The 25555-nt window shown below is 45.0% G+C and overlaps 1 protein-coding gene across 1 annotated transcript in view; it reads right to left on the reverse strand.

Moving 5' to 3' along the window:
- The window catches only part of SCFD2 (sec1 family domain containing 2), a 333259-nt gene that overhangs the window by 20043 nt on the left and 287661 nt on the right, over positions 1-25555 (reverse strand). The window contains exons 6-7 of the mRNA XM_049632033.1: positions 14168-14313; positions 590-724 (exon numbers count right to left, since the gene is read on the reverse strand). Of these exons, the coding sequence (XP_049487990.1) occupies positions 590-724; positions 14168-14313 (281 nt within the window). The remainder of the gene's footprint in view (positions 1-589; positions 725-14167; positions 14314-25555) is intronic.

Raw genomic sequence — 25555 nt, forward strand, 5'->3', positions numbered from 1 at the left:
GATCCTTTTAAATTTAGAAACTTTATAGTAAGTTAAAAATAGGTCTCATTTGTGTACTTTCCATCCTTTTATCCCCATGGCAAAGGCAGTTCAGTCATTTTTGACCTGCCCTTGATATTAGCCAGAGAAAGTCTAGCACTTGCCACCTGGGAGTCTGCTGGGCTAAGACAAAAGTCATTTTCAAATGGATTTTGGGGTGATGCTAGTCATATGACCGAGCAGAGTTATTCATTATCCTACCTAAGTTCTGGAATTAAGAGCAATAGACCATCGGTAAGACCTGTGACTAGTATATGGATTAAGTGAAACTGTGGGCCAGGAGGAGAAAAGTTTTCATTAGTTTTCATCCTGGAGGGCTTCTATTCATACTGGAAAAGACCACAGCGTTTAGGTCAAAAGAAGCTGGACGAGGCCGGCAGGTCAGGCTGTTTATAACCAAAGTTAAATAAAGATTGTACCTGATTTCAGAAGAGCCAAAACACTGGTTGTTATCTTATACGGTTCTCACCAGGGTGAGCAAGGTGCCCGCATTTTCGTGCCCATCAAAGAAAGCATTACAGTCAGGATTACCTCTTCACGGTTACTTTACCTTCATAAACATGCTAAATCCAGTTTTAAGGAGATCCGTGAGGCCTGAAGACATGTGTTCGATATCCACCGGATCTGGCTTCTCAGGATTAAATATTTCCTCCACAACCTGCCTCAGCAATGGCTTATAGGATGCCTGGAAAGACAAAATATTGTGCTGTCAGTGAAAGGGTTTGTTTGGTTTGTCTGGAGCAAAGATAGCTTTATCTGCACCAGATGAAACACAACAAGTTTATTTTGACATCAGGCAAGGGCAGTGATTTTGTGTGTATGAAAAGACAATTAGAACAACACTGTTTTGTCTTGTTTTGTTTTTCGGTAACGTTCACCCTGATACTCTGGCAATGTTTTTTTTTTTGGTCTTAGCCCTTCCCACAAGCAAGTATCTCTTACCAGAGCTGTAAGCCTCGTACGACTAGTTTTTTCATCAGGGTTTAAAGTGACAATGTTACGTACGAAAAACACAGGAAAGCAAAGTATCGTCATTTGATACAGACACGACGAGGGTCTCCGGTTTTCCTCGACATCCTCAGACCTATGCCTCCCTGGGCGAGGAACTGGAATGTTTTCTCACGACGTCTCGTCATGAACGCAGCCTCAAGCAATCCCTTCTTCCTCTGTGGAGCTCATCTCCAAGTAGGACTTGGCCAGAAAATGAAGCCAAGGTGCCAAACAGGAATCTGACCAAGGTCAGGGCTTAGACAAAGCAGGCTACATGGCACCATAAGAATTTCGGTAGGATGAAGCTGATGTTGATTTGCCACGGCTCCTACAGTTTGATAAAATGGCGCTCCGACTGTGCACGTTTAGATAACGTTTGGAGGCCTCTGACCAGTGCACTTTCTTTTTTTTTTTTTTTTCTTTTATACGTTTATTTACTTTTGAGAGGGAGAGAGAGAGAGTGTGTGAGCGCATGAGCGGGGGAGGGGAAGAGAGACAGAGGGAGACACAGAATCTGAAGCAGGGTCCGGGCTCTGAGCTGTCAGCACAGAGCCCAACTCGGGGCTTGAACTCATGAGCCGTGAGATCATGACCTGAGCAGAAGTCGGACACCTAACCCACTGAGCCACCCAGGCGCCCCTGACCGGTGTGCTTTCTGAGCATGTTTCCCCTCCAGCCTTGATCTCCTTCCTACCGTGCTCTTTCTCCACCTCTGTTCTTCCCATCGGCTGACCACCTTCCTCCCTCCTGCTGCCGTCTCGCTGCTCTAGTCCCACAGGGCACCGGAGTCTGGAGCGTGAAAGCCGAAAGCAGGAATGTCTCCTCCCCACACAGTCTGATGACTACCACAGCCTCAGAAAAGCCAGGCTCTGACAGAGCCCTGCCTACATGTTTCGAACTCCTTGTCTCTTTGCATTGGCCGAATCCGTGACCAGACTCTGGCAAGTGTTGAGGCTACTTGGTGAGCTGACTTCATTTCTGGCTTCATCTTGCTTTTCTTACAGCCTTTTCTTTTTCTTTTTTTTTTGGGGGGGGGGGGGGGGGGGTTTGTTTGTTTTTACTCTTATTTTCCCTTTATTCCAATTTTCTTACCTAAAATGTTTTAGGAATAGGGGTGCCTGGGTGGCTCAGTCGGCTGAGCGCCCACCTCTCCGTTTCGGCTCGGGTCATGATCTCAGGGTTTCCTGAGTTTGAGCCCCGCATTCAACTCTGTGCTGACAGTGCAGAGCCTACTTGGGATTCTCTCTCGCCCTCCCTCCCTCTCTCTCTCTCTCTCTCTGCCCCTCCCCCACTCATACTGTCTCTCTCTCAAAACAAATAAAGAAACTTATGAACTAAAGCAGGGTATAAACCATCAAAATAATAAACAATTATTTAGGGGCGCCCGGCTGGCTCAGTCAGTGGAGCACGTGGCTCTTGATCGCGGGTTGTAGGTTCAAGCCCCATGCTGTGTGTAGACATCACTTAAAAATCAAATGGTAAAAAAAATAAACAATTATTTAGCTGGGACATAACAGGCGCATTTATCAGGGCTAAAACACAGGGAGAAATAGCAACTACTCAGCTGAGGGGAGCAGCCTTCATATTTATTAGTCCGTCTGACTACTGATCTAACCCAGAGATCTCACAGGTCAATGTTCATGAAAGGTAAAGCACTGAGCAGGAATTTAAAAGACAGAAATTTAAAAACACAAAAGCAAAAACAAGGAGTCTACTTTCCCCGTGATAAAGCTGTTTAAGATCTGTTTTAAAAATTTATCACCCAGGCAAAAAAAGGGAAATGTTTGAAAACACGCACTTTTGATGAGGCCGCGGGGAACCAGACCCTCTCACGTGCTGCTGGTGGGAGCGCAAGTTGTTGCAGTCAGTGTGGAGAGCGATTGGCAGTTCCCATCACAATGACAAGTGCATTTGAGCTGGCAAGCCCACCTCTAGGAATTTATCCTATAAATATGTTACCACACGCAAATGAGACCCATAACGGGCTGTGTATTGTCTGTCGTAGAGAAGATTGGAAACAACTCACGTGCCCATTGGTAGGAGGTGTTTAATAAATGGGGTAACTCCACTGCAAGAAATGCCACGAAAGCAGAGAGGGACGCCCTCGTGTTGATCTGGCAAAAAGCACAGGGCAGAATAAAGCGTGGGTGGGAAAAGCAAGGTGAGGAACAGAGTGTGTGCTGGGCCGGCATTTGTATAAAACGTGTCACAGGGGATTTGGAAGCTTGCAGCTGCGGAAATATGCGAAAGATAAATTGATTTACTGAGACTGCCATGAGCAGTGATCATGGAGTGGAGGGCAGGACAAGGAACGAAGGCAGTGTGGGGGGTTGGGGAACACTTCAAGATATCTCTTTTTCAAAAAACACAGTTAAAACACTACGACAGGGGCGCCTGGGTGGTGCAGTCGGTTAAAGCATCCCGCTTCGGCTCAGGTCATGATCTCAAGGTTGATGAGCTTGAGCCCTACTTTGGGCTCTACACTCTCTCTCTCCCTCTCTCTCTGCCCCTCAGATTCTCTGTCTCTCCCTCTTTCTCTGCCCCCTTGCTCACTCATGCTCTCTCTCTCAAAACAAAACAAAACAAAACAACCCCACCGCTACAAATAACAAGAGTGAGTTTTTCTTTTACTTGTTAAAAATTAACGTTATTTATGCCTGGAGGAGACTCACGTAGAGCACACCGAAATGTTAATTAGGGTTGTCTCTAGGTTCCGGGAGTAATGGGCATTATTTTTTTCTTTTTCTAAATTTTCTAAAGTTCACAGATAGACTTCTGGAATCATAAGATAATCCAATCGATATTTTCAATGTGAAAAAAACCAAGGGCGGGGAACGGCCTCTGAATGTTGCAAATCTTCCTCTCTGAGTAAACTGTCTTGAGAGCCCTTTTGTCATCTCAGCCTTTCTGGACGTTTAAATTTTACTTTAATCTTCAACTTAAACTTTAATCTCTTTAAACTGCTCCCCAAGGAGAAGTCCTTTACCAATATTCTGTTACCTTTTCCAGCAATATCATCAAATATTCATCAACTTCTTCCTTAGTAATATCATCTCATTTGTAGCTCGGCATATCTTCCACTGGCTAAAAGACTGCATTCTCTAGCCTTCCTTACAGCTGGGTACAGCCATGCAACTAAGTTCTGGAAAACGAGATATAAGCAGAAGGGTACTCGGACTTGCAAAGGTCTCCTTTTTTAAAAGGGAGGGGTATGCTCTTTCCCTTCCTCTGTTCTGCTGCTTGGAACATGGAAGTGATGTCTGGAGCTCCGACAGCCACAGTGGCATACAGGGCCATCCATTCCTTCGAGATGCTGGAGCAGAGAGCTGGAAGAAACCTTAGCTGGTGACGGCTGGCAGGGCCATAACATGAACAGACTAAATCGACCTACTCTACAGGACAATGCAAAACGTCCTATGTTTAAGCCATTATTTTTCAGATCTCTGTTTCTTGAAATGGAATGAAATTCTAACTGATACGAAGTGCAAAAGGGAATATAAAGAAACAGGCCATGCCTTCTCTCCAGGAGCTTACATTTATTTATTTTATGAGCCTATATACAGTTATATAGAATAACTTGAACAGAAACCCAGACAAATAACATTTAGGCTGTCATGATTAAGAGAGGAGAGAGTATGCCCCCCAACCTACAAAAAGTACAAAAAGGTTGTTGCTCTCCAAAGGATGCACTTCCTGCAGGGGGAAAGAGCAGTGATGGTGGGAGGAGCCCAGACAGGAAAAAGTCTGTAATCCAGCTAAAATGCTGACTCAGTACCTCCTCTGTGCAAGAAGCAGTGGGCCAGGCAGGATGGGATAGTTCTCTCCAGTGCAGTCTGTGCAAACAGCAGAGACAAGGAAGCCTGGAGGGCCCGGGGACCTCGTCTTCTCCCCTTTTCCACTTTCAGCTAAGCTCTGGGGAATGAAGAACCCGGGAGAAGATACCCATTGAGCTGGGGTTCCCCTTGGGGGTGAGCAGAGGTTTGGAAGGGCTATTCCCTTAATAGCTTCATTCTTGGGATTTTGTGATCATTGTATGTTACCGGGGAAGATTGTAAACTCTTTTTATTTTATTTTTTTTCCTAAAGTACGTAGGTAACATTTATTTAGAGTGAGAAAAGAAATTACAACTTCAATACAGAAAATAACAGCAAACACGCACACGATCTAGCAAAATAGCATAGGTGCTTTTATTAATTGTTTGATGTATCTCCATGATAGTCATTTCTTAGATCTCTTGACTGCATTCTCTCGGATTATCTTTTCATTTGACAGCAGTTTTGAAAAATCATTTGCTATAGAGATGTGACAGTGATTAAGCTATTGTGTCTCCACTCCAAACCCTGTCTTCTGTACTTAATTCTGTGACGCTGGCCTGTGACTCCATAGACTACATGTGTGCTTTGCCATCTAGACCTGCTGGACTCCGCCAACAGGGGGCACTAGAGGGATGCTGGAGGCAGGAAGAGCAAGAGCGCGCTCTTCCCCGTTGATTCGCTGTGCCCACCATCACCCCCTTGATGGTTCCTCACTACTGGATGCTGTCCCTTCTCTCGACTTTTAAGTCACAGGATCCAATAAATTACCTTCTCGTTTAAGCCAGTTTGAACTTTTTTCTTTTATTTTCTATTTTCCCTTGTAACAAAAAGCACACTAACCCCTGTTTTATTAAAGAGACGTTGGGGCGCCTGGGTGGCTCAGTCGGTTAAGCGGCCGACTTCGGCTCAGGTCATGATCTCGCGGTCCGTGAGTTCGAGCCCCGCGTCGGGCTCTGTGCTGACAGCTCAGAGCCTGGAGCCTGTTTCAGATTCTGTGTCTCCCTCTCTCTCTGCCCCCTCCCCTGTTCATGCTCTCTCTCTGTCTCAAAAATAAATAAACGCTAAAAAATAATAATATCTGTCTCAAAAATAAATAAACATTAAAAAAAAATTAAAAAAAAAAGAGACCTTGATAAGGTTTTCCCGCTTAAATATATAGAAGAAGACCTCTAATTCTTTACTAAAACTACTAAGCACAGAACAACAAAATAACACTGTCCATTAAAATTTTTTAAAAAATGTTTATTCATTTTTGAGAGAGACAGAGAGCACGCACATGCACACGCTAGGGTGAGTGGGGGAGGGGCAGAGAGAAAGGGAAACACAGACTCTGAAGCAGGCTCCAGGCTCTGAGCTGTCAGCACAGGGCCTGATGGGAGGCTCCAACCCACAAACCGTGGGATCGTGACCTGAGCCGAAGTTGGATGCCCAACCAACTGAGCCACTCAGGCGCCCCTAACTTTGTCCGTTTAAAGAGGAAAATTTGGGAAAGACTTTCTCAGGCATAACACAGTACTGGCCTCCCGACTTCTTAGCAAACCCATTTCTTAGTTTTTCCAATTAGGGTTTTAATGATGAAAGCTTTTGGCTCCTTCCTCTCAGCCACTTAGGTTGGATTGCTTTGTGCCTCAAATCATGTCTTTGAAATCTGATCGGAATGCACTGCTTCAGCAATGGCTTCTTCGATGAGAAACCTCTGACTGTCATGGAATTTTCTATTTAGCCAGAAGCCACCCACTTCTCAGCAAAGGACCATGTAGAAGGTGGTGATAGGGGAAACAGATGTGTTCCCCTAGTGCTCGGCTCAAAGTTTTCCTCCCATGCTAGAGAGGGCTGGAGGGGAGATCCGTTGTGTGGCTTGCCTCCACATTAAGAGAGGAGGGCATAGTAATTTAACTTTCCCAGTCAAACAATCTCTGTCAGTTCACCTTTGGCAGGTAGGGAGGAGAGAGGTTAAGAACACAGGCAAATTCGTTCTTTCCTTTTCTTGCAGGTCATTTATTTCTTGCTTATATCACATCTGGTGCGTGTTGGTAGTGGAGGGTCTATGCCCCACCCCCCAACCATATAGGTACTCGCCAGGTCCCTTCTGCTGAGTGGCTCCACCATTCTCTAGGGCACTGGAATCCCACACGGAAGCCTATGCATCTCATCAGCAGATGAAGGAAGAGACGGACCGTGGAGGACCTCCGGGGAGATTTTAGAGGCCTAGGCTGAAAGTGTTCTGTATCACTTCTACCCACCATTTATTGGCCAGAATTAGTCACAAACCTACATTTACCCAGAAGGGAATCTGGAAAATGTGGCCTAACTGTGCCCAGGAGGAAAAGGAAATGGAGTTTGGGGAACACAGAGCATTGTCTCTGCCACAGACACCCTGTAAAGTCTGTATTGAAACATTAATATAATTATTTCCTTAACTGGCAAGTTGCATGTTATAGGCAAAGGATTATTAAACCCTTTTCCCTTCTTCTGCATAAGAATTTGACCTTTGGTTGACTTTCTAGCTCTGTTTCCCTGGAAACCTGATAAGAGAAGAATGTCAAACTGTAGCCAGGCAAGATGGCTTATGATAAAATTGACCCCTGCTTAGTGAATTGCATTAGACTGGAGAAAGCTCTAAATGTTGGATAGAAAGCCAGAGCTTTGGGCTTGTCTGAGTACGATGATTCTTGTATAACTGGGCATGTCCCTTGGAGGAACGCTGGAGGCTGCCTATGGAATTGTTCCAGAGAAACTGGCTCCTATAGGATGTGAAGTTTTCAAGCCAGGGGACTTCTGCCCGCCCCCCCTCCCCCCATGAGTCTAGTTCCCTTACTTCTGAGCTGTTACCTTGGGACCAAACTGAGTAGCTCCCAGGGAACTGCAAGGACTGCTTCCTGAATGGTCACAAGGACTACTCCAGAGAAGAAAATCGCCTACTGCTCCCTGAGGGCCAGCTATGTCCCTGTCCTAGGCAGACTGGTGCCAAGTGGGGGCCTTGACCACATGGCCAGCTAATCCATTAGGCACAGAAGACACAATGCCTAGAGCCCACCAGACTTGCAGGGACCCATGAAAATGTATTAGTTTAAAATCAGAAGGAAAAAAAATGAACTTTTAGGTCAAAGATGTTTTGATATATAATATTGTCTCTATACCAATTCAATTGTACAATACAATTAAAAAATTTTTTTTAGTTTATTTATTTATCTTGAGAGAGAGAGTGTGAACAGGGGAGGGGCAGAGAGACAGGGAAAGAGAGAATCCCAAGCAGGCTCCATGCTGTCAGCCTGCAGCCTGACATGGGGCTCAATCTCACAAACCGGGAGATCATGACCTGATCTGAAACCAAGAGGAGGATGCTTAACCGACTGAGCCACCCGGGCACCCCCATACAATACAAATTTTAATATTTTTTTATTTTTATAGAGGAACGGGTCCATAAAGGTAAAAGTGACTAGGGCCACGTACATCACAACATGGCCCTTTATGACAGGCTCATGGAGATAGCCTGAAGGTTTGGTAGAGTTAGTAGAACCTAATGAGATCTCTGATTGGTATTATACATGAAAAAGTTGGAAGTTTCAAAAAAATTGGTCTTATACCAGAAACCCTCTCTTTAAATGGCCAGTATGTCTTCCAGAACAAACTGGACTCTTAAAAATACTGTATTTAATCAAAATGTGAAAAATAAAATATTTGTGTCTATGTCTCTGGTTACTCTTTTATGGTAGATTTAATGTATGAGAAGGTCCAGAAGACTCTTTTATTGACCTGATTGGAGTTCTTGAACGAACGTATTGAGTACAGCAGCAGTCGCAGACATTATACGTAAGTCAGAGACCATTTTGAGAAACCGGTCCAACTCCAACATCTTCTTGAATTTGGTGCACCTTAAAGATGGTCCAAGATAATCAGAATCCAAGAAAACCTAAGCTGTTGCCACAACCACATCCCCATCAATCAGCACTGCTGCCCTTGGCTTTGTTGATTGGTGTTGGTGCAGCCACGGACCCTCTCAGTCCTGTTACTGAAGATGCCTCTCCCTTTTATGCAGACTTGATTCTAAACAGCCAACTTCCCAGGAAAACTAGACTTGTAGAGAGACTGTTCATTTTGTTTCAATCCATGACTGTACAGAAAAACATCTGTTCAAAACTGCTGATGGCTTTGTCTGTTCCATGGCTTATTTATTTTTATATTTTGCTACACTATGACTGATTTTTTTTTCTCCTTTCATCTTCTTAAAAGGAAATGGGTTGCTCTGAAGATTGAAAAGTGGTTCATTTGCCTATCTGTTCATCCATCCATCCATCCATCCATCCTTCCTTCCTTCAAACCCAAAAGCAGATTACTTTGTAAAATTTTGAGTGTAGTCCCTTTAACTTCAATACGAAAAAAACCTAAGCCCAAAGCTATTAACTAATCTGCTTGAGTTCACCCAGGCAGTTAGAAGTAGACTACAGGACAGAGCCAAGTTTCCTGGTCCCCAGCGTGGTCCCATCTTGTGTTGATTCTTTCAAAAAGGACGCTAGCAGGTCTGGAGTTTGGTAGATAGAATCAGGAGGAAGAAGAGAGCTTAGCACTTGGGAAGAACTCGGGCCGCCGGGGCTGGGGATTGTTGACAAAGAGACTGGTCCTACGGACTGTTCAGAGAGCCTTATTTCACCAGGCACCAGATGAATCAAGCCTCCTTGGGCACTGCTGGTTCTCAATGCTCTTGCTCCGTGTGCCAGAGGCACAGGAGACAGTATACATCTGTGGAAAGTTTTCTCCAGTGCAGCCCAGCACAGCACTTTGAGACTTCTGCCAAAGCAAGTCATGTGAGAGTCATACGGTATTTTGTCTGAAAGGGCGCAGACGCTCTTCGCCCTGAGACATCGGCCTAATAGCCTCCTGATGCTGCAGCTGAGGAAAAGCAGCACATCAAACACTGTGGCATTCAGGGAGGAGGTGAAACCTCCCCCCCGAACTGGACTGTTTGCAGTAAGAAACGAGAGCAGAAGACTTGCTTCACAAGCAAAACCGGGGGCTTTGGTTTCCACTCAACACAGTCTATGAACACAAACTCCTCCGACAAATGGGAGTCAGCAACAAACTCTTCCCAGACACAGCAGCTAATGGTGTAGTCAGCTTGAGAACGACTCCCCTTCTATGTGGCCCTTTTCCTAGCAAAGGGAAAGGCGAAATGCTACGAAAGAGGACTAAGAAAAGGCCTATTTTGTCCTTCCCTACAACTGTTACAGCAAATGCTTACATAGGGCTGTTTGTGTCAGCTCCTGCCCTAAGAGCCTCACAGGTACCAACTCACCTAATCATTGGAGCATCTTTATGAGGGAGGTACTATTATTAGCTTCTTTGTACAGAGGAGGAAGTAGGCACAGAGAGGTGAAGTAACCTGCCTAAAATCACACAGTTGAGGGCGCCTGGGTGACTCAGTCGGTTGGGCGTCCGACTGTGGCTCAGGTCATGGTCTCACAGCTCGTGGGGTCACGCCTGTGTCGGGCTCTGTGCTGACAGCTCAGAGCCTGGAGTCTGCCTCAGATTCTGCCCCTTTCTCTCTCTGTTCCTTTCCCCGCCCCCGCCCTTTCTCTCTCTCAAATATAAACATTAAAAAAATAAAAAATAAAAATAAATAAAAAAAATAAAACCACACAGTCAATAGGACTATGGACCTATGAACCCAATGCTGCTATGCTGGGCTATGAACCCAAATGCTGCTGTTAACCTCCTTGCTAACATCCATCTCACTAAGCATTAAGAGTATAAGAAACACCATTGTGGATGGAACCGTCTGGTCCCACAGTCCAGAAGCCTTCCGTCTGTCCATTCATTCATCCATCCATCCATCCATCCATCCACCCACCCACTAGGTGGCAAGTATTGAGCTGAGCTCTGCAGATACCATGGTGAACAAACATGGATGCTGTCTCCAGCTTTGGTAGTATGTTCTGTAATTCAACAGCTTCAATGGCAGCCTCATGATCCCCAGTCATGCCCACTCTCCTGGCTGTAGCTGAGGTCCTGGTTCCCTGGGAGGGCCAGGTGTGTGGTGATCTTCTGGGCTCATTTCTGGAGATACATCCTAGCTCCCACTCCTCCCAGCTCTTCCAGAGACTTTATATGTACTTCATTTCTTGTATGAAATCACATTCCCTTAAAATGACGAGAGTGGTGTTCTCGGGGCTGTGGCTGACGCATCTTCCTGAAAGACTAAAGGATGAAGGTGAACTAAGAGGTGCCTCCAGTGGTAGCAAGGGTACCGGAGTAGCTCTGAGAGCCAGCTTGTGCCCTGGAGCAGGAGAGAGGGCTTCTGGGAGGGGGCCTGGGATCCAGGGAAGAGAGCCCAGATGTGCAGCACTGCTTAGAGCTAGAAAAGGAATCTGGAGGTAGACCAGGTCTAGTGTTTTCCTGGGTGTCCCAGGGAGCCCAAAGCATCTCAGCTAGACTCTGTATATAAACAGCGTGGAGCTAGATAGAAAGCACACTTTTTATCTAGGGCTGAGGACCAAGTTGGGAGAAGAGATGGATAGAAAGTTGCCTAGTCAAGGCCCATCTTCAAAACTAGACACAGCTGGACTCTGAGTCTAGTTTGGACATTTGTCTTTTTCTCATTATACATACCCTGTATGCCAACAAATCCTCTGCTATATGATAAAGATATAGGTATTGCATTCAAGATGCCCTCCACAAATATTTATTAAGCTTTCACTATAGCTAAGTGTCTTCTAGACACTGAGGATATGGCAGTGAACAAACCAGATCAAAATCCCTGTCCTTACTGGGCTTTCCTCTATGACTGAGAACTTGAAATTCAAAAAATATTTAAAAAACCCAAACGAGTAAAACTGACCCATAATCCCATCAAAAACTCTTTCTCTATCCCCATAAATATAAAGCAAGCAGTCAAAGAGTTCTTCCTTATCCATCCAATCCTTCTCAACCCCTACAAGATAACCATCATAAATTTTTTCTTAGTTGTAAAAATTTATGAAATATACATACGCATATACTTTTTATTTTATTTTGTTTTGTTTTCAAACAAAGATAGAAAAAAGCTTCACAGAATGATCTACATTACATGTGTTTTTCCCTCCATCTAACAGATCAGAAACCTCCGTTTTAGTTGGAGTTCTCCAAGAAGTAGAGCCTGAGACGAGGATTTACTCACAGTCCCGCTAATTAAGCACATTAGAGTTGCCCCATTCATTTCAATTGTTTCACAGTATTTCACAGCCTGTGTCTATATCATTATTTACTAAATCCCCTGAAGATACACACACAGTCCCCACCTTGCCCCCCACATCCCACTCACTGACATTTAGGATTTTCAGTGAATGGGTTGACGTTATTGACTCACCGTAAGGGAGTCTATGCAATAAGGGGAAATTTCTTTTTGTGAAGGCCATGGTTGCAGGACAGGGTTCTGAGGTCTGGAGAAATGACAGCAGCGTTGGCAGCAGGGCCATAACGTCTAGAAAATTTGTCATTGTCCTTATCATGCCCAAGATTTATAGCTAATACACATTTATGTGAATTTGGCTAAATTAGTCACAGTGCTGATCATAAAATCGAAAAGAGCTTATTAATTTAGTGTTTTATTTGCACTTTGCCAAATGTAGCAGCAACTTGCTTCTTGGAATTCTTTGGTCTAAATCTCATCATGTATCACCAGTTCTGTGTCTTCTAAGAACTAGTCCATATTGCTGTATTTAAGATTGATGATTTTTTAAAATGTTTTTTATTTATTTTTGAGAGAGAGAGACAATGAGCAGGTGAGGAGCAGAGAGAGAGGGAGACAGAATCCATGAAGCAGGCTCCAGGCTCTGAGCTGTCAGCACAGAGCCCAATGTGGGGCTCGAACCTGTGAACCGCAAGATCATGACCTGAGCCCAAGTCAGACACGTAACCGACTGAGCCACCCAGGCGCCCCAAGATTGGTGATTTTTTTTTAACAACCAAACTGTATACGATTAATTCTGTGAGTGATTTTATCTGTATTTCGTGGTGGTGGTGTTCTCAGATCATTGAACCAAAGATGGGAATTGATGTTACTAAGTTGAGTGCCAGTTTCTAAGGTCTTTCATATGTTGGTGGGCGGTTTCAGATGCCCATCAGCACCATCAGTCAGTATTTCCAGAGTCTCTGTGAGATCCACGGTATAGCAGGGAGGAGGTTTTGTGTTGGCAGCCAAAACTTGGCATCCGGCCCTGGTCACCTGTGTGCCTGTGGCAAGTCACATGGCCTTCCTAGAGCTCAGGATAATAACGCTTCCCTAGCTTAGTTGCTGCAAGGATCAAAGGACAAACCAAACGTGAGAGCACTCTTCAAGTATCAGCTACTATAAGGATACATGGCAGGAAGAGTCCGGATTTTGCTAGGCTATGGCAGATAACCTTAGCTCTTGTCTGCATGCTCACCTTAAAGCATCAGCATCTGGATGCTGAACTTGACCCTCACTGACAGCACATTCAACTTCCCAAAGAGCCTTGGCAAATGGAGTGGCTTTTCCTGAGATTTCACAGGGATACGTAGGAGGAGATGCTTGCACACACCCCACGAATCATCTTTTCCACCAGGAACATGTGTTCTTCCTGGAAGGCTCATCTTTGACCACGAGAAACCTTAGTTCTGTCTCCATCCTTGTCCAACGGACACTATCCAGCCTCAACGACTCCAGCCTTTCTTTGCTCCTTAACCTTCCTGGCTCTTTCTGGGGCCCCTCCCTCACTGAGCTTTTAATCTTGGGTTCTGATACTACCTTCCTTGTCACCAGTCAAAACATCCTTCTAGAGTTCCCCTACCGTCCTTAGGAAGTGGTGAGGGGATTTTAAATGACAAAGGTTTTGCGATCACCAACTTCTTTTTTCCTTGCTATGATATTATTAGGTAATTTTATTATTCTAATTGTTCAGAATGTTTAGGGACTGCTTAGATCTAGAAGCTTGGGAATCACATATCCTTTCCCAATCCTTGGGAATCACAATCCTTTCCCAGCCCCTTACCTGCACCTATAGTAACTGGGGCCCAGTGAAGGGAAGGGACTTGTCTAAGGTTATAAAATAGGTATGTGACAGTAATAGAGCAGGGACTGACCCCCCAGTCCAGTGCTCGTCTCCCTGCATCAAGCCTGTGGTACAAACGAATCAAGAAGCTTTCAGATTCAGGGGAACCCAGAACTCTCAACTAGAAGGGGGCTTGGAGTTCATCTAGAACAAATCCCTCATTTTAGGGAGGCTAAAATGGAAACTTTTTTTTTTTTTTTTTTTTTTTTTTTGTGGTCTCTGAATCCTAAAAATACAACACAGATTAGACGGTTACTTTAAAACATATGTACTTGCCTGGTGGGTATGATTTCCAGGAACATACACAGACTTAAACTGTTTCATGAGATTCCGAGCTCCAGCAATATCCCGAAGCGAAGTAAAGAGCTCATCCACGGCAATTTTGGATTTGTGAAAAGTCAGCTTAATTGAAGAGTCACAGCCTGAAACAATCCAGAGATATTTTCTTGGGTGAACAAATCTTTAAATTAAATTTTAATCATGACAGCTTGAGTTCGATGTAACACAGTTGGGTTTTTTTTTTTAACCCTATTTTTCCCTGGCTGTTCCCCCACTGGGCTGTTTCAATCATCCATGAGCGATGAAACGTACTGAGTATAAATGCCTTTGATAGAAGTAGAACTCAGAATTGCCTGGGATGGCAGCCACTGGCTTCAGTCCCTCTCTGTAAAAGTTTCACAGAAAGAGAGCTCCCTGGGGTCTACTATCCTCAGAACATAGCTTTGGGAAAAAAATGGGGAGACACAAAGAAGAGTACCAGAGAGGGCTATGATGAACCTCTCTTGCTTGAATCCCACCAACAGTTTCCGTAAAATAGAATAGCAAGGATGAGAGATTACAGAGCTGCTCCAGTAACAGAACTTGCTGGGCTGGGCATCTGCCTAATGTGCTAACAAAGCATATGGTGTATTTCAAAAGGCAGCCATTCAAAGCCGATAACACACAAAGACAGCCTAATAAGAAGACTATTCTCGGCAAGGCTTCTATTTTTCTTTGACACTTATAATAGCTGGATTTATTCTCTATCTTGTTAGAAGCCAATTCAGAAGTGAAATGATCACAGATAAGTCAGAAGTTTAAAAAAGAAAGGTGGTTCAAGATGAGTATTTCTGGCTGTCTCCAATACTCAGATACATGAACTCATTGATCCTTGCAGTACCCTTATGAGATTGGAGCTATTATTTTCCCATCTTAAGGATGAAGGAACCAAGGTACAGAGAGGTTAAGTAATACCCCTGTGAGCAGACCTTGCCAACGCCCTGTCCATACCCACTCAGTCACCCTGGATGTCACCTGTCGGTCTGCGGAACAAACTCTGCTTCCTACCTCAAATACCTGCGTGGCTCTCGCTCTCTGTCTCTTTGTTTCTCTCCGTCTGTCTCTCTTCCTGTCTGAGGGCTTTCTCTGGTTATAGAAGCATGCTTGGCCTTTGTGTGCTAGGAAGTTAGCACTTGTGGGCACAGCCCCGCTTCCTCACCCCCTGGAGGGGGACAATTCCGAAGTGTGGTCTCCAAAGCCTTTGCTCAGTCCCGGGAGGATGGAGCTCCAGCTGCCCACAAGAATAACTCACTCATTAATGCCCCTTCACTGGCTTTCCTTCCTTCCCTGGCTCACTTCCCTACTTCCTGACTATGCTTCCTGAAACATCTTTCCGAATATAGTACCTGAACTTCCAGAACTTCCACGGGGGTTAAACACAGACAGCCTGGATCCAGAGCCTGCATTCTGTTTTGGGAGCAGCTTTATTGAGGTATAATTCATATACCATACACTGAACCCATTTAAAGCATACAATCCAATAGCTGTTAGCATATTCACATCGTTGTACGGCCATCATCACCATGATCCATTTTAGAATATTCTTATCACCTCAGTAAGAAGCCCCATACTTGTTAACTTTCTCACTCTACCCCAAGTCCCTGGCACCATTAATCTGCTTTCTTTCTGTCTTTATGGATTTGCCATTTCTGGACATTTCATATAAATGGACCCGGAGAATATATGATCTTTTGTGTCATGCTTCTTTTACTTAGAGTAAGGTTTCCAAGGTTCATCCGAGTTGTAGTAATATATGCATCAGTGCTTCCTTTCTTTTTATTGCTGACTAATATTCACTGTATGGCTATACCACATTTCACACATGCATTCACCAGTTGATGGGCATTTAGGTTATTTTCACATTTTGGCTATTATGAATAATGCTGCTAGTTTTACATATACAAATTTTTGTAGAGATATACATTTCCGTTTCTCTTGGGTATATACCTAGGAGTGAAATTGTAGAATTGGAAGCTCTATGTTTACCCTATTGAGGAACTGCCAGGCTGTTGTCCAAAGTGGCCGCACCATTTGACATTCCTACCAGCAGTGTGAGAGGATTGCGATCTTTCCACATCCTCAACGCTGCTTGTGGTTATCATCTGGATCAGTCCTAGCGGGTGTGAAATGAGGAGATGCCTTGCCTTTGTCTTTCTGGCAACCAGCCCTCCATCCTGCAGCTGAGGGGGGGCCCTTACCACCAGTCATCCCCCTAGCATACTGGACACTCTTACCACTCTGGAGATTCCAAGGGTTCTAATAGCTGTGTGCCAGGAACTGGGGACAAAGGCCAATATGTATATTTCTTATTGTATCATAAAAATTCTCTGACTAGTTTTAAACTTCTGGTTTCCATAAATGTCCAATTCATGCCATTAAAAAAAATCAGCATGGTCAAGAGCAGTGAGAGGAAGCCTCCCCATGTTCCGTGAACTGTGGTGATAGTGGAGTGGATGGAGGGAAGTCAGGAGCTCATGTGAATTCCCCAGAATTCTATGCCAAGCTTTGTGGAAAGGACAGAATGTGTTGTTTTCTGAGGAGCATGTTCATAACTTCCTCCTGATTCTTACAGGGACTCATAACCAAAAAGAGTTGAGATCCACAGGTATAGGGATTGATATCACACTATGCTTACCCTTGGCATTGCAACCCTACCTGAGCTATGCCAGCTTGTCCTTTAGTCAATAACCAACCAGAAGAAGCCCTGGAAGGTTATGGCTTTTCACTCTAGTCAATAACCAACCAGAAGAAGCCCTGGAAGATTATGGCTTTTCACTCAATCATGTAACTTCTTTCCTTAAACCCTCACTCTAAGCCATTTAAAATATGGGAAATTATATCAATTATATCTGAGTGTTGAATATTCCCTACTAGTCTTTCAAACAAAAAAAGGCATGAAAATAAGAAGACACAAGGTGCACAATTCAGCTAACAGGATAAGTTTTTTTTTAATGTTTACTTATTTTTGACACAGAGAGAGAGACAGAGCATGAGCGGGGGAGTAGCAGAGAGAGAGAGGGAGACACAGAATGGAAGCAGGCTCCAGGCTCTGAGCTGTCAGCACAGAACCCGATGTGGGACTTGAACTCACAGACTACGAGATCATGACCTGAGCTGAGGTCAACCGCTTAACCGACTGAGCCACCCAGGCACCCCAAACAGGCTAAATTTTTTATTTAAAGTAATTCATTTTCCGTCAAACAGAAAGATTCATCCAATTTTTCATATGGTTTATTTCAATTTTTTTTTTTGGAAAGTGAGTAATATGATGTTCATCCACTAGACTGAATGAAAGAGAATCATCTACTGGACTATCGATTCCTGAAACTTATCGATTATTCGTGGCAATTGTACATTCTGCTTTGGAGATAATGAAGCAAAGGCCGTGTAATTGCAAAGAGTTAGGTCAACTGTAGAGCAGGTTGTTTGACAGAAGTGTTTACAGATTACTGGTAAATTAAACTCAAATGAACACAACAGGAAAATAAGGCTATCAAATGCTGGGTGGAAAATAAAAAGTCCTAAATTCACAACTAAAGTAAAACTTCCCTCAAAAAGAGTCCATTGTTTCCATTGTTTCCATTGTGCACAGAGAACTGCACAAGAGCGACCTCCATCCAAACCATCAACTCTTTCCAACATATCTGTCACCCTCAAAGCAAGTATTCTACAATGTGCATGTTTCTGGGAGAGCACGCCAGTCTCTGAACATTATTCATAATTACATCAACATTCACCCAAAGCAGGATTTACATTCATTTACCCAAAGTCTGTAGTGAAAGTCACACACACACACACACACACACACACACTTTAGAAACGTGGATCAGAGAAGATAAATGACTGGTGTAAGGTCACATGGCCATCCCTGGCAAAGTCAGGGTTCAAAATGTCCTGCTGATCACAGACCTGAGCTCCTCCACGCCCGAGGCCTCCCATCCAGAATCTCCTCCATGAACGTGGCTCATTCCAAATTCACGCTGCAATTAACAGCAGAAGGAGATGTGGGCACACGAGCTATGAAATGCGATGAAGTTTTTTCTGTGACAAGAGTAACGGTTACAATCACTGAGCGGTCACTTAGATCATCACTTATTCCAGGGGCTATGCTAAGAGGTGTATACATATCAGCTTGTTGCATCTCCGCAGAAACCCACTTTGCAGCCGGGGAAACTGAGCCAGAGAGAAGTTAAGGAACACAGCGTCACTCAGCTAGTAAGTGGCAAAGCTGAGGTTCAAAGTCTTGCAGTCTAACTCCAAAGATGATCCTGTTAGCCACTCCATTCTGCTATCTTTTATATGTGCTGAGGCCACACATATAAAAAAAAGATCAATGAAAGACTTAATTCAGCCATAACATGGAGGAGATGCTTTCAACTTTTTTTTTTTTTTTTTTGAGAGAGAGAGACAGAGTACAAGGCGGGGAGGGGAAGAAAGAGAGGGGGAGACACAGAATCGGAAGCAGGCTCTAGATTCTGAGCTGGCAGCACAGAGCCCGACATGGGGCTCGAACCCACGAACTGCAAGATCATGACCTGAGCTGAAGTCAGATGCTTAACCACCTGAGCCACCCAGGCACCCCTGGAAGAAATGCTTTTAAACTGAATGAGTGGCAAATGCCTTTCTTCTTGGGAAGACCTGGGCCTGTCCCCCGGTGTGGATGCTAAACAGTGTGGTTTGCAGTCACACCTCAGGCCTGTCTTTTGTAGCCGCACAAGGTGTGAGGTCTCCCAGCCTTCTGTATACCCTCCTTTGGATCGTTGCTCTGTGAGGTGCTGTATTCAGTTACTTCTAATAAGCCCCTGACAGCCTGTTCCATTAAGCCAGCTTATGAGATAACGGTGTTTTGTAAGGGAACTCGAAGTGTACAATTCCAGTCAATTCTCATTTAATCCACTTAGTTAAATAGATAATAAGCCAGAAGCTGATCCCAGCCTTTAACCAAGCACGATCTGTGTACTCCAGTTGCCCAGTCTTGATAAGGGAGGCCCCCAACCCCCTCAGGGTTGGAACCCCTGTGTTCTTCTAAAATGGGGGATGACTCATGCCCCTGCAATTTCTTTCTCTGGAGGGCTTGGGGATCTCTTGGGCAGGGGTCCAGTTACTCCTTGGAGCAACAAAATAGGGCTCCTGTGTCCATGCTACCTCTCTCTCTGCTCGCCTCTCCCCGTCTCCACTTACTGAAGTCCCTGCACTTGAGCAGAGTGCAAGAGTGGTTTCCATGGCTCTGTACCCTGCAGGGACCCACGTTTCCAGCAACAACAAAGCGGAAATGGAGAGATGGCTGAATAGCACATGATCCTCCCGGGACGGCTGAAATGAAGTTGTACTCCTACTCCAGTCTGCCTACTTCTCTTCTGTGTGTTCTCTCAGGGAGCAGGCTTGAATCATTCTGGTGCTCGGGGAACCTTTTCTAAAGAACCTATTTTCTGTAAGGTTGGCTTTATTCCTTAGGTGCTGAGCAAAATCAAGCATCTCGTACCAGGAGGCCGCTGTGTCCAAGGTCTTTGTCTGGACTGGTGCTGAAGCAGCCCTCATCGGAGGCCTTCCAAAGCACACACATGAGAGGACACACGCACACACACACACATACACATGTGAGCATGCATGCACTCAAGCAGAAGCACGTCACTTGCATGGCTGGATACATGGGGGGGGCATGCTAGAATAGGATTTGAAATGTTTCCCTTTTAAGTGATACTATTCACAGTTCGAAAGGCTCCTCACAACTGATTGGGAAGAACTATGGTCAAAAAATATAATTTGAGCCTAGTCAAGGGGCCCTTTTCTCATCTGGACCCAAGTTACTCAAGGCTAGCCTTTTCATCCTTCTGCTTGCCTGAAGTTTGGGAACATCCGGCCACCTTCCAGGTCACATCCCTGCCCTCCTGCCGCCCAGCAAAGCCCTGGAGCAGGGGTCCTGGCTCCATTGGCTCCCGGGGTGGTTAGAGAAAAGGTCGACTGGGAGTGTGACTGGTCAGAAAGGGCAGAGCTTTGGGAGGTCATGACCTCCCTCATCCATCCAGCAGTCTGACATTGCCTTTTCTCTCTCTCTTCAAACCATTGTTTCTAAAATAGGGTCTTTTCTCATGGCTCTCAATAAATGTTTGGCAAGTGAAAACAAAACCAAACAAAATAAAAAGCCAAATCATCCTCAGCAAGTGCCATCACATCAGAAATCTTTCAGGGAGGTTGGCTGACCATAAATCCACCCTTGAGTAGGGCAGTCCTGGTAAGTGCATAGGCAAAACTATAATAGAAGTCCTCTTTTTCAAATGTGCTTGGGACTGAAGGTGATTGAGAGTCATTCAAAGAAGGGGATCATTAAAAATCAATTTCTCTCACACACACATAGTTTACATTGTATGTTGTATATTCATATATGCATAAAATTTTATTTAGAATTAAAACATAAATGTCCATTTATTCACTAATGTTTGAGGGAAAGCTCAGGTGTTTTCCTTGAGTACTGTCTGCTGAACAGAGTTCTGTCTTAAAAAGAAAAAAAAAAACAGTACGTACCATGCACAATTTCCATTTTTAGTCCATTTCAAGGGGAATAAGAAGTTAAAGACACCCATTGCACAATCGGAGAGCAGAATTCTTCTACATTTTAACTTTTTTCCCTTCAGTCTTTTACACTCAAGTTGTTCACACCTAATTCAAAAGCATTTTTTAAGTGACTCATCTTGACTGAAGTCTTTCAAAAGCATTCAATTCGGTTTTCACTGACATGATTTTCTTTCTGAATTCGTATTTCATCAGTATGTAGGAACATTTAATTCAAGCTTGCAACTCGATAGAGTACAAGTGGCCAGCGCAGGCTTCGGACTCTGGGGAATCACACAAGGCAAGTAGGAAGAACAGATATGCCGGCATGTGGAGATGGGCCCCAGGGCTGAGGGGGGTCAGGGTTTTGGCATTAGCCATGTTATTTTATAGAGGGATTGCAGGATGTCAGTTATTCTGGTGGGTGGCCCGTGTGGAAGCTGGGTGAGACTACATGAATTATACATACATCCTTTGGATTCATTATATTTATATTCTACATTATATCATATAAAAATTACAAAGTATATATATTCGCCAGGTTCCATTGTATCTTTTTGTACCCAGGCAATTGTATCTTTGTCATCTGTCAGACTCTAGCGCTGACAGGGCTGATTTCCTCTTTCACTGTAGAGCCCTTGGTGTATACCCCGCGGCGGGGCCTTCTGTGCAGGTGTGGTGCTAATGACATAAATATGCTTGGGAGAGTGTGTGAGCCTATCAAAGAAATCCAGAGTCAGGAATATCCAGGTGAGGCCACAGAGGGCCCAGGATGGGGCCCATGGAGGCTGACCACTTCCTGAAGTCCTTCTATAAACCTCCCCTTGGGCTCTCAGCCCACTGGTCCCATGGCCCCTTTGTTCGCCGTATGTGGCTCAAGGGCCTGGACTCTCCTAGCCTGCGGCCTGCACTTATGGCTCACGTGACAGAGGAGGGAAGGAGAGGAGGCTGGCCGTGAGCTCCAGCGGGAGCGGGGGCTACCCCTGGCTTGCCGCTGATCTCTAGCCCAGCGCGTGGCTCGTAGAAGGCACCCACTATGTATTTCTCCAATATGTGAATGGCGGAAACAGGGATGTAATAGGAAAAAAAGAGTTGAATCAGACCAAATGTGCTGTAAAGCAATAGCACTGATTCTTGAGGAGCCAATAAACTGTCTCTGCAGGAAATGCCAGACAGACAGCTCCCTGATGGTTTTGAGCGACTTCGGCCCTATGTGCGGAAGCGGATCGAGTCCTAAAAAGGCTACTTCACGAGAGCAGCTTCAGTTGGCCGCGTAAATTGTTTAACAAGCAAAACTGAACGCTACATGGTTTCAACAGCCATACGTACGAGAAGAAACAGTTCTAAAAAGAAAGAATGATAAATACACACGTCAGGAAAGTGGTTACCTCTGAGGGTGGGAGTAGGTGCCAGCACTGGGTCCATGGGTATTTATTACGCAGTTGTGCTTTATAACATATGTATCATATGATCTTTTACATGTGTCAGCCACCATCTTAAAAAATAAGACGAAAACCAGTCACACTGCTTTTGAAGCCTCCAGCAAACTCGGTTTTGGAAAACAGTTGACAAAAGGAAGAGATGACAGCTGTGATCTTTTATCATCAGGCGGGTTTGGGATGTGTCGTGGACTGGGAAGGACTTGCACGGTCACGAGAGGATGTGACTGCCCAGAATTCTAGCCGAGATCTGAGGCGTGCGTGCGTGTGTGTGTGTGTGTGTGTGTGTGTGTGAAAACACGTTGGGGGAAAGCCTGAAGGAAGAAAACCGGTCAGGAATATGCTTTGGATCTTGCATTTTTAATAGCAGGGTGCAAGGTCAAGCTGGCAGTGAGGCCCAGAAAGCAGGATGCAGCCGGTGGGAAAACAGCTCCTGGTGCTGAGCGTGTGCGCGGCTTCGGGAAGTGCCAAGGAGGTTGCGAAACGGACAGCCCTGGTTCATCACTGAAACGAGGAAACAGCCACTACTGTTCTGAAACATTTCCTCTAAGATGCCTCCGAAAAATCTCTCCAAGGCAGCTCTTCTGACTGCCCTAGCTCTACTATCATAGTTTCTTTATCTTCAGATTATGTGGTTACAGAGGGAGGCACCAAGGACTTTGTAGAAACTGTAGTGATACTGTATCATATTAAGTAATAGGATTTCATATGTGGGTAATACGTTCCCCTATCAAATCAAGCCAAATCACCTTGGACAAAGAGATCCTGAAGTTCAGCATTCAGAGTAACTGAAATACCATGTTTGAGGCTATTTCTTTAAAAAGGCAGGCATTGATTTTTTTTTTTAATGTTTATTTTTGAGAGAGAGAGACAGACAGACAAAGGGTGAGTGAGTGGGGGAGGTGCAGAGAGCGAGGGAGACACAGAATCCGAAGCAGGCTCCAGGCTCTGAGCTGTCAGCACAGAGCCCGCCCGACATGGGGCTCGAACTCATGGACCACAAGATCATGACCTGAGCCGAAGTCGTAGGCTCAACCGACTGAGCCACCCAGATGCCCCCCCTTATTTTTAATGTTTATTTTTGAGAGAGAGAGAGAGACAGACAGACAAAGTGCGAGTGGGGGAGGTGCAGAGAGAGAAGGAGGGCAGGCATTGAGTTTTGATCAGTTATATAATCCCCTGTTATTGGAACATCAGATCTCTCTCCTGTCATTTCGACTCTGGGCCCCTTTTCCAGGAATGAGACCTGTCCACAAGTGCGGGAAGTGCCCACAGAGCCACTCACACCAGAGCTCGTGTTCACAAACCCTCCTGTTCCCAAGGAGCACATGGGCTCCTGGCAGTGATCGCAGACAAGTGCACGGACCAGCATGTCTCAATACGAGCATTTCCCAACAGGCTCATCGTTTTCACCCTGTTGAATCCATTCTACTGAATTATAAACTTGCCATTTCTACTCGAAGTCCCCTCTCAAAGTGCTGACATTTCTGGTGGTTTTGAATAGCTCGATAAACTTACGATGGGGAAAATTTGATCTGCTTCATTGATTTTTCTTTGCATGGGGAAAGACGGCCATCATTTTATTTTAGCAGGGGACTGTGCAGTTTCAGAACCAACGGTCCAATCTGACATTTCAGAAAGAAAGGGAAATAGAAGCCCAGATGCTCCTTCCACGGATAGTTGTTCCAGGACCTGCCGGAGGCCAATTGTCCCCCAAGACGTGTGTCTGACGTGCTACCACCTGAAGCCAGCCCTGTACCCGTGACCCTCCCTATTCCTCAGTGTTGGGGGGCCAGGCCCAGAGTTCCACCCAGAAGATCGCTCAGAAGGCTTCCTGGAGGTACAGGCCAAGAAGGAAGCTGGGAGACACCACACCGAGCTATACTATTTCTGCTCCTTTCAGAATCTTGGCCCAGGTCCAGTCTTGTCGCTGGTTTTACAAATAGTACCGAAGGTTCCTTGCCCATGAGGGAGTTTGTAAAAGACAAAGTTGTACTTTATTTTAGAAATGCCAAAAAAACTGACAGTGTGGGAATAACATGGGGTCATTTCTGGCTGGGATGGGTCACTGGGAAACGCGTTCTTAACCAAGTTACAATGGTTAAATCACTCAGGGTTCGGCTTGTCTGCTAATCACACAAACCCGTGCTATGGCTAATTGTCCATGTGTAGAAAAGGATGGAATCAAAAGTCGAACTCACGGCACATTTAAAAGCCTCTCAAATTGCTGTCTGCCTCTTGTTCTCATAGTCATTCAGAGGAGCTTTTTAAAAACCGAAGTCTTTTCTTTTCCTTTGTGTTTCTTGAGCTCCAGCCTTGCTGAGCTTGCTATCATGAGATTTGTAAGTATGGAGGAACATTAATGTTGTTGTTTTTTTTTAATTTATATTTTGGGGGAAGACTAGGTGGTTAATAATACGGATCATTTTCTGATCTATTTGAGAAATAGGGAAGAATAAAAGGGAAGCTTACTGGCCTAAAATTTCTTTTATCCCTTTTGTTTCTTAAAAGAATAAAAGAACAAATGGAGTTTATTTTTCTTCCAGTAGCAGACAGATCAAATGAGCCCTCTCCTTTTCCCCTCCCCCAACACATGAAATCCCTCTGCCTCAATCTAAGCTTCCCCTGCACCTGCTGTTGTAAATCTCCATTGAACTGAGCCAGCAGCACCACGCCTGAAACTTAAGCTCCCATTAAATGAGGCCTCTGATCTATCACTTTTCTGTACTTTGTTTCGGAGGCAGTGTGGATTAGTGTGTGGGTTAGCCATGCCTGAGTCAGAGACGGGGCGAAGTCCAGAGAGGGCTGCCAGGGGGCCCGGGGCAGGAGGGGGAAGGGGAAAAGGACCGTGTTTCCTTCATCTCTCTTTGAGGCAAGGAGGAACCGTGAGGGTGGACCCCAGAGAACACATGCAGAGAACTCAGGCAAGTGTACAGGCGGATGTCTGCCTCCTGCAACTCGGGGCTCGGGTCACACTGAAGTTGGAGGGAGCCTGGAAGGGGCAGGAGGGAAGGCGGCTGCTCTCCCTGCCTCCTCCCTGCCTATGCTTAACCAACTGAGCCACCCAGGTGCTCCACAAGTATATATATAATATATATCCACACACACACATCCATATATTTACCCAGAGGATGGGGCCAGGCTTCCGCATCCTGGAGTGGGCCGTACAAAGCCTTCTAGTTGCTTTGTATGAGTCCCGACCCCAGTCCAGTCTTAGGCTCCTATCGTGTCTCTCTGTCATCCCATTCAGCCTCTGATGGAGACAGCTCAGGTGGATTACATGTCTACAGGGTGACAAAAATGATCACAAAGTCCTAGGGTTTCTAGGCTTTCACTTGCTTGTAGGTAGGGACATTCC

The sequence above is a fragment of the Panthera uncia genome, chromosome B1 (assembly GCF_023721935.1).
Source record: "Panthera uncia isolate 11264 chromosome B1, Puncia_PCG_1.0, whole genome shotgun sequence".
NCBI classification, from domain to species: Eukaryota; Metazoa; Chordata; class Mammalia; order Carnivora; family Felidae; genus Panthera; species Panthera uncia.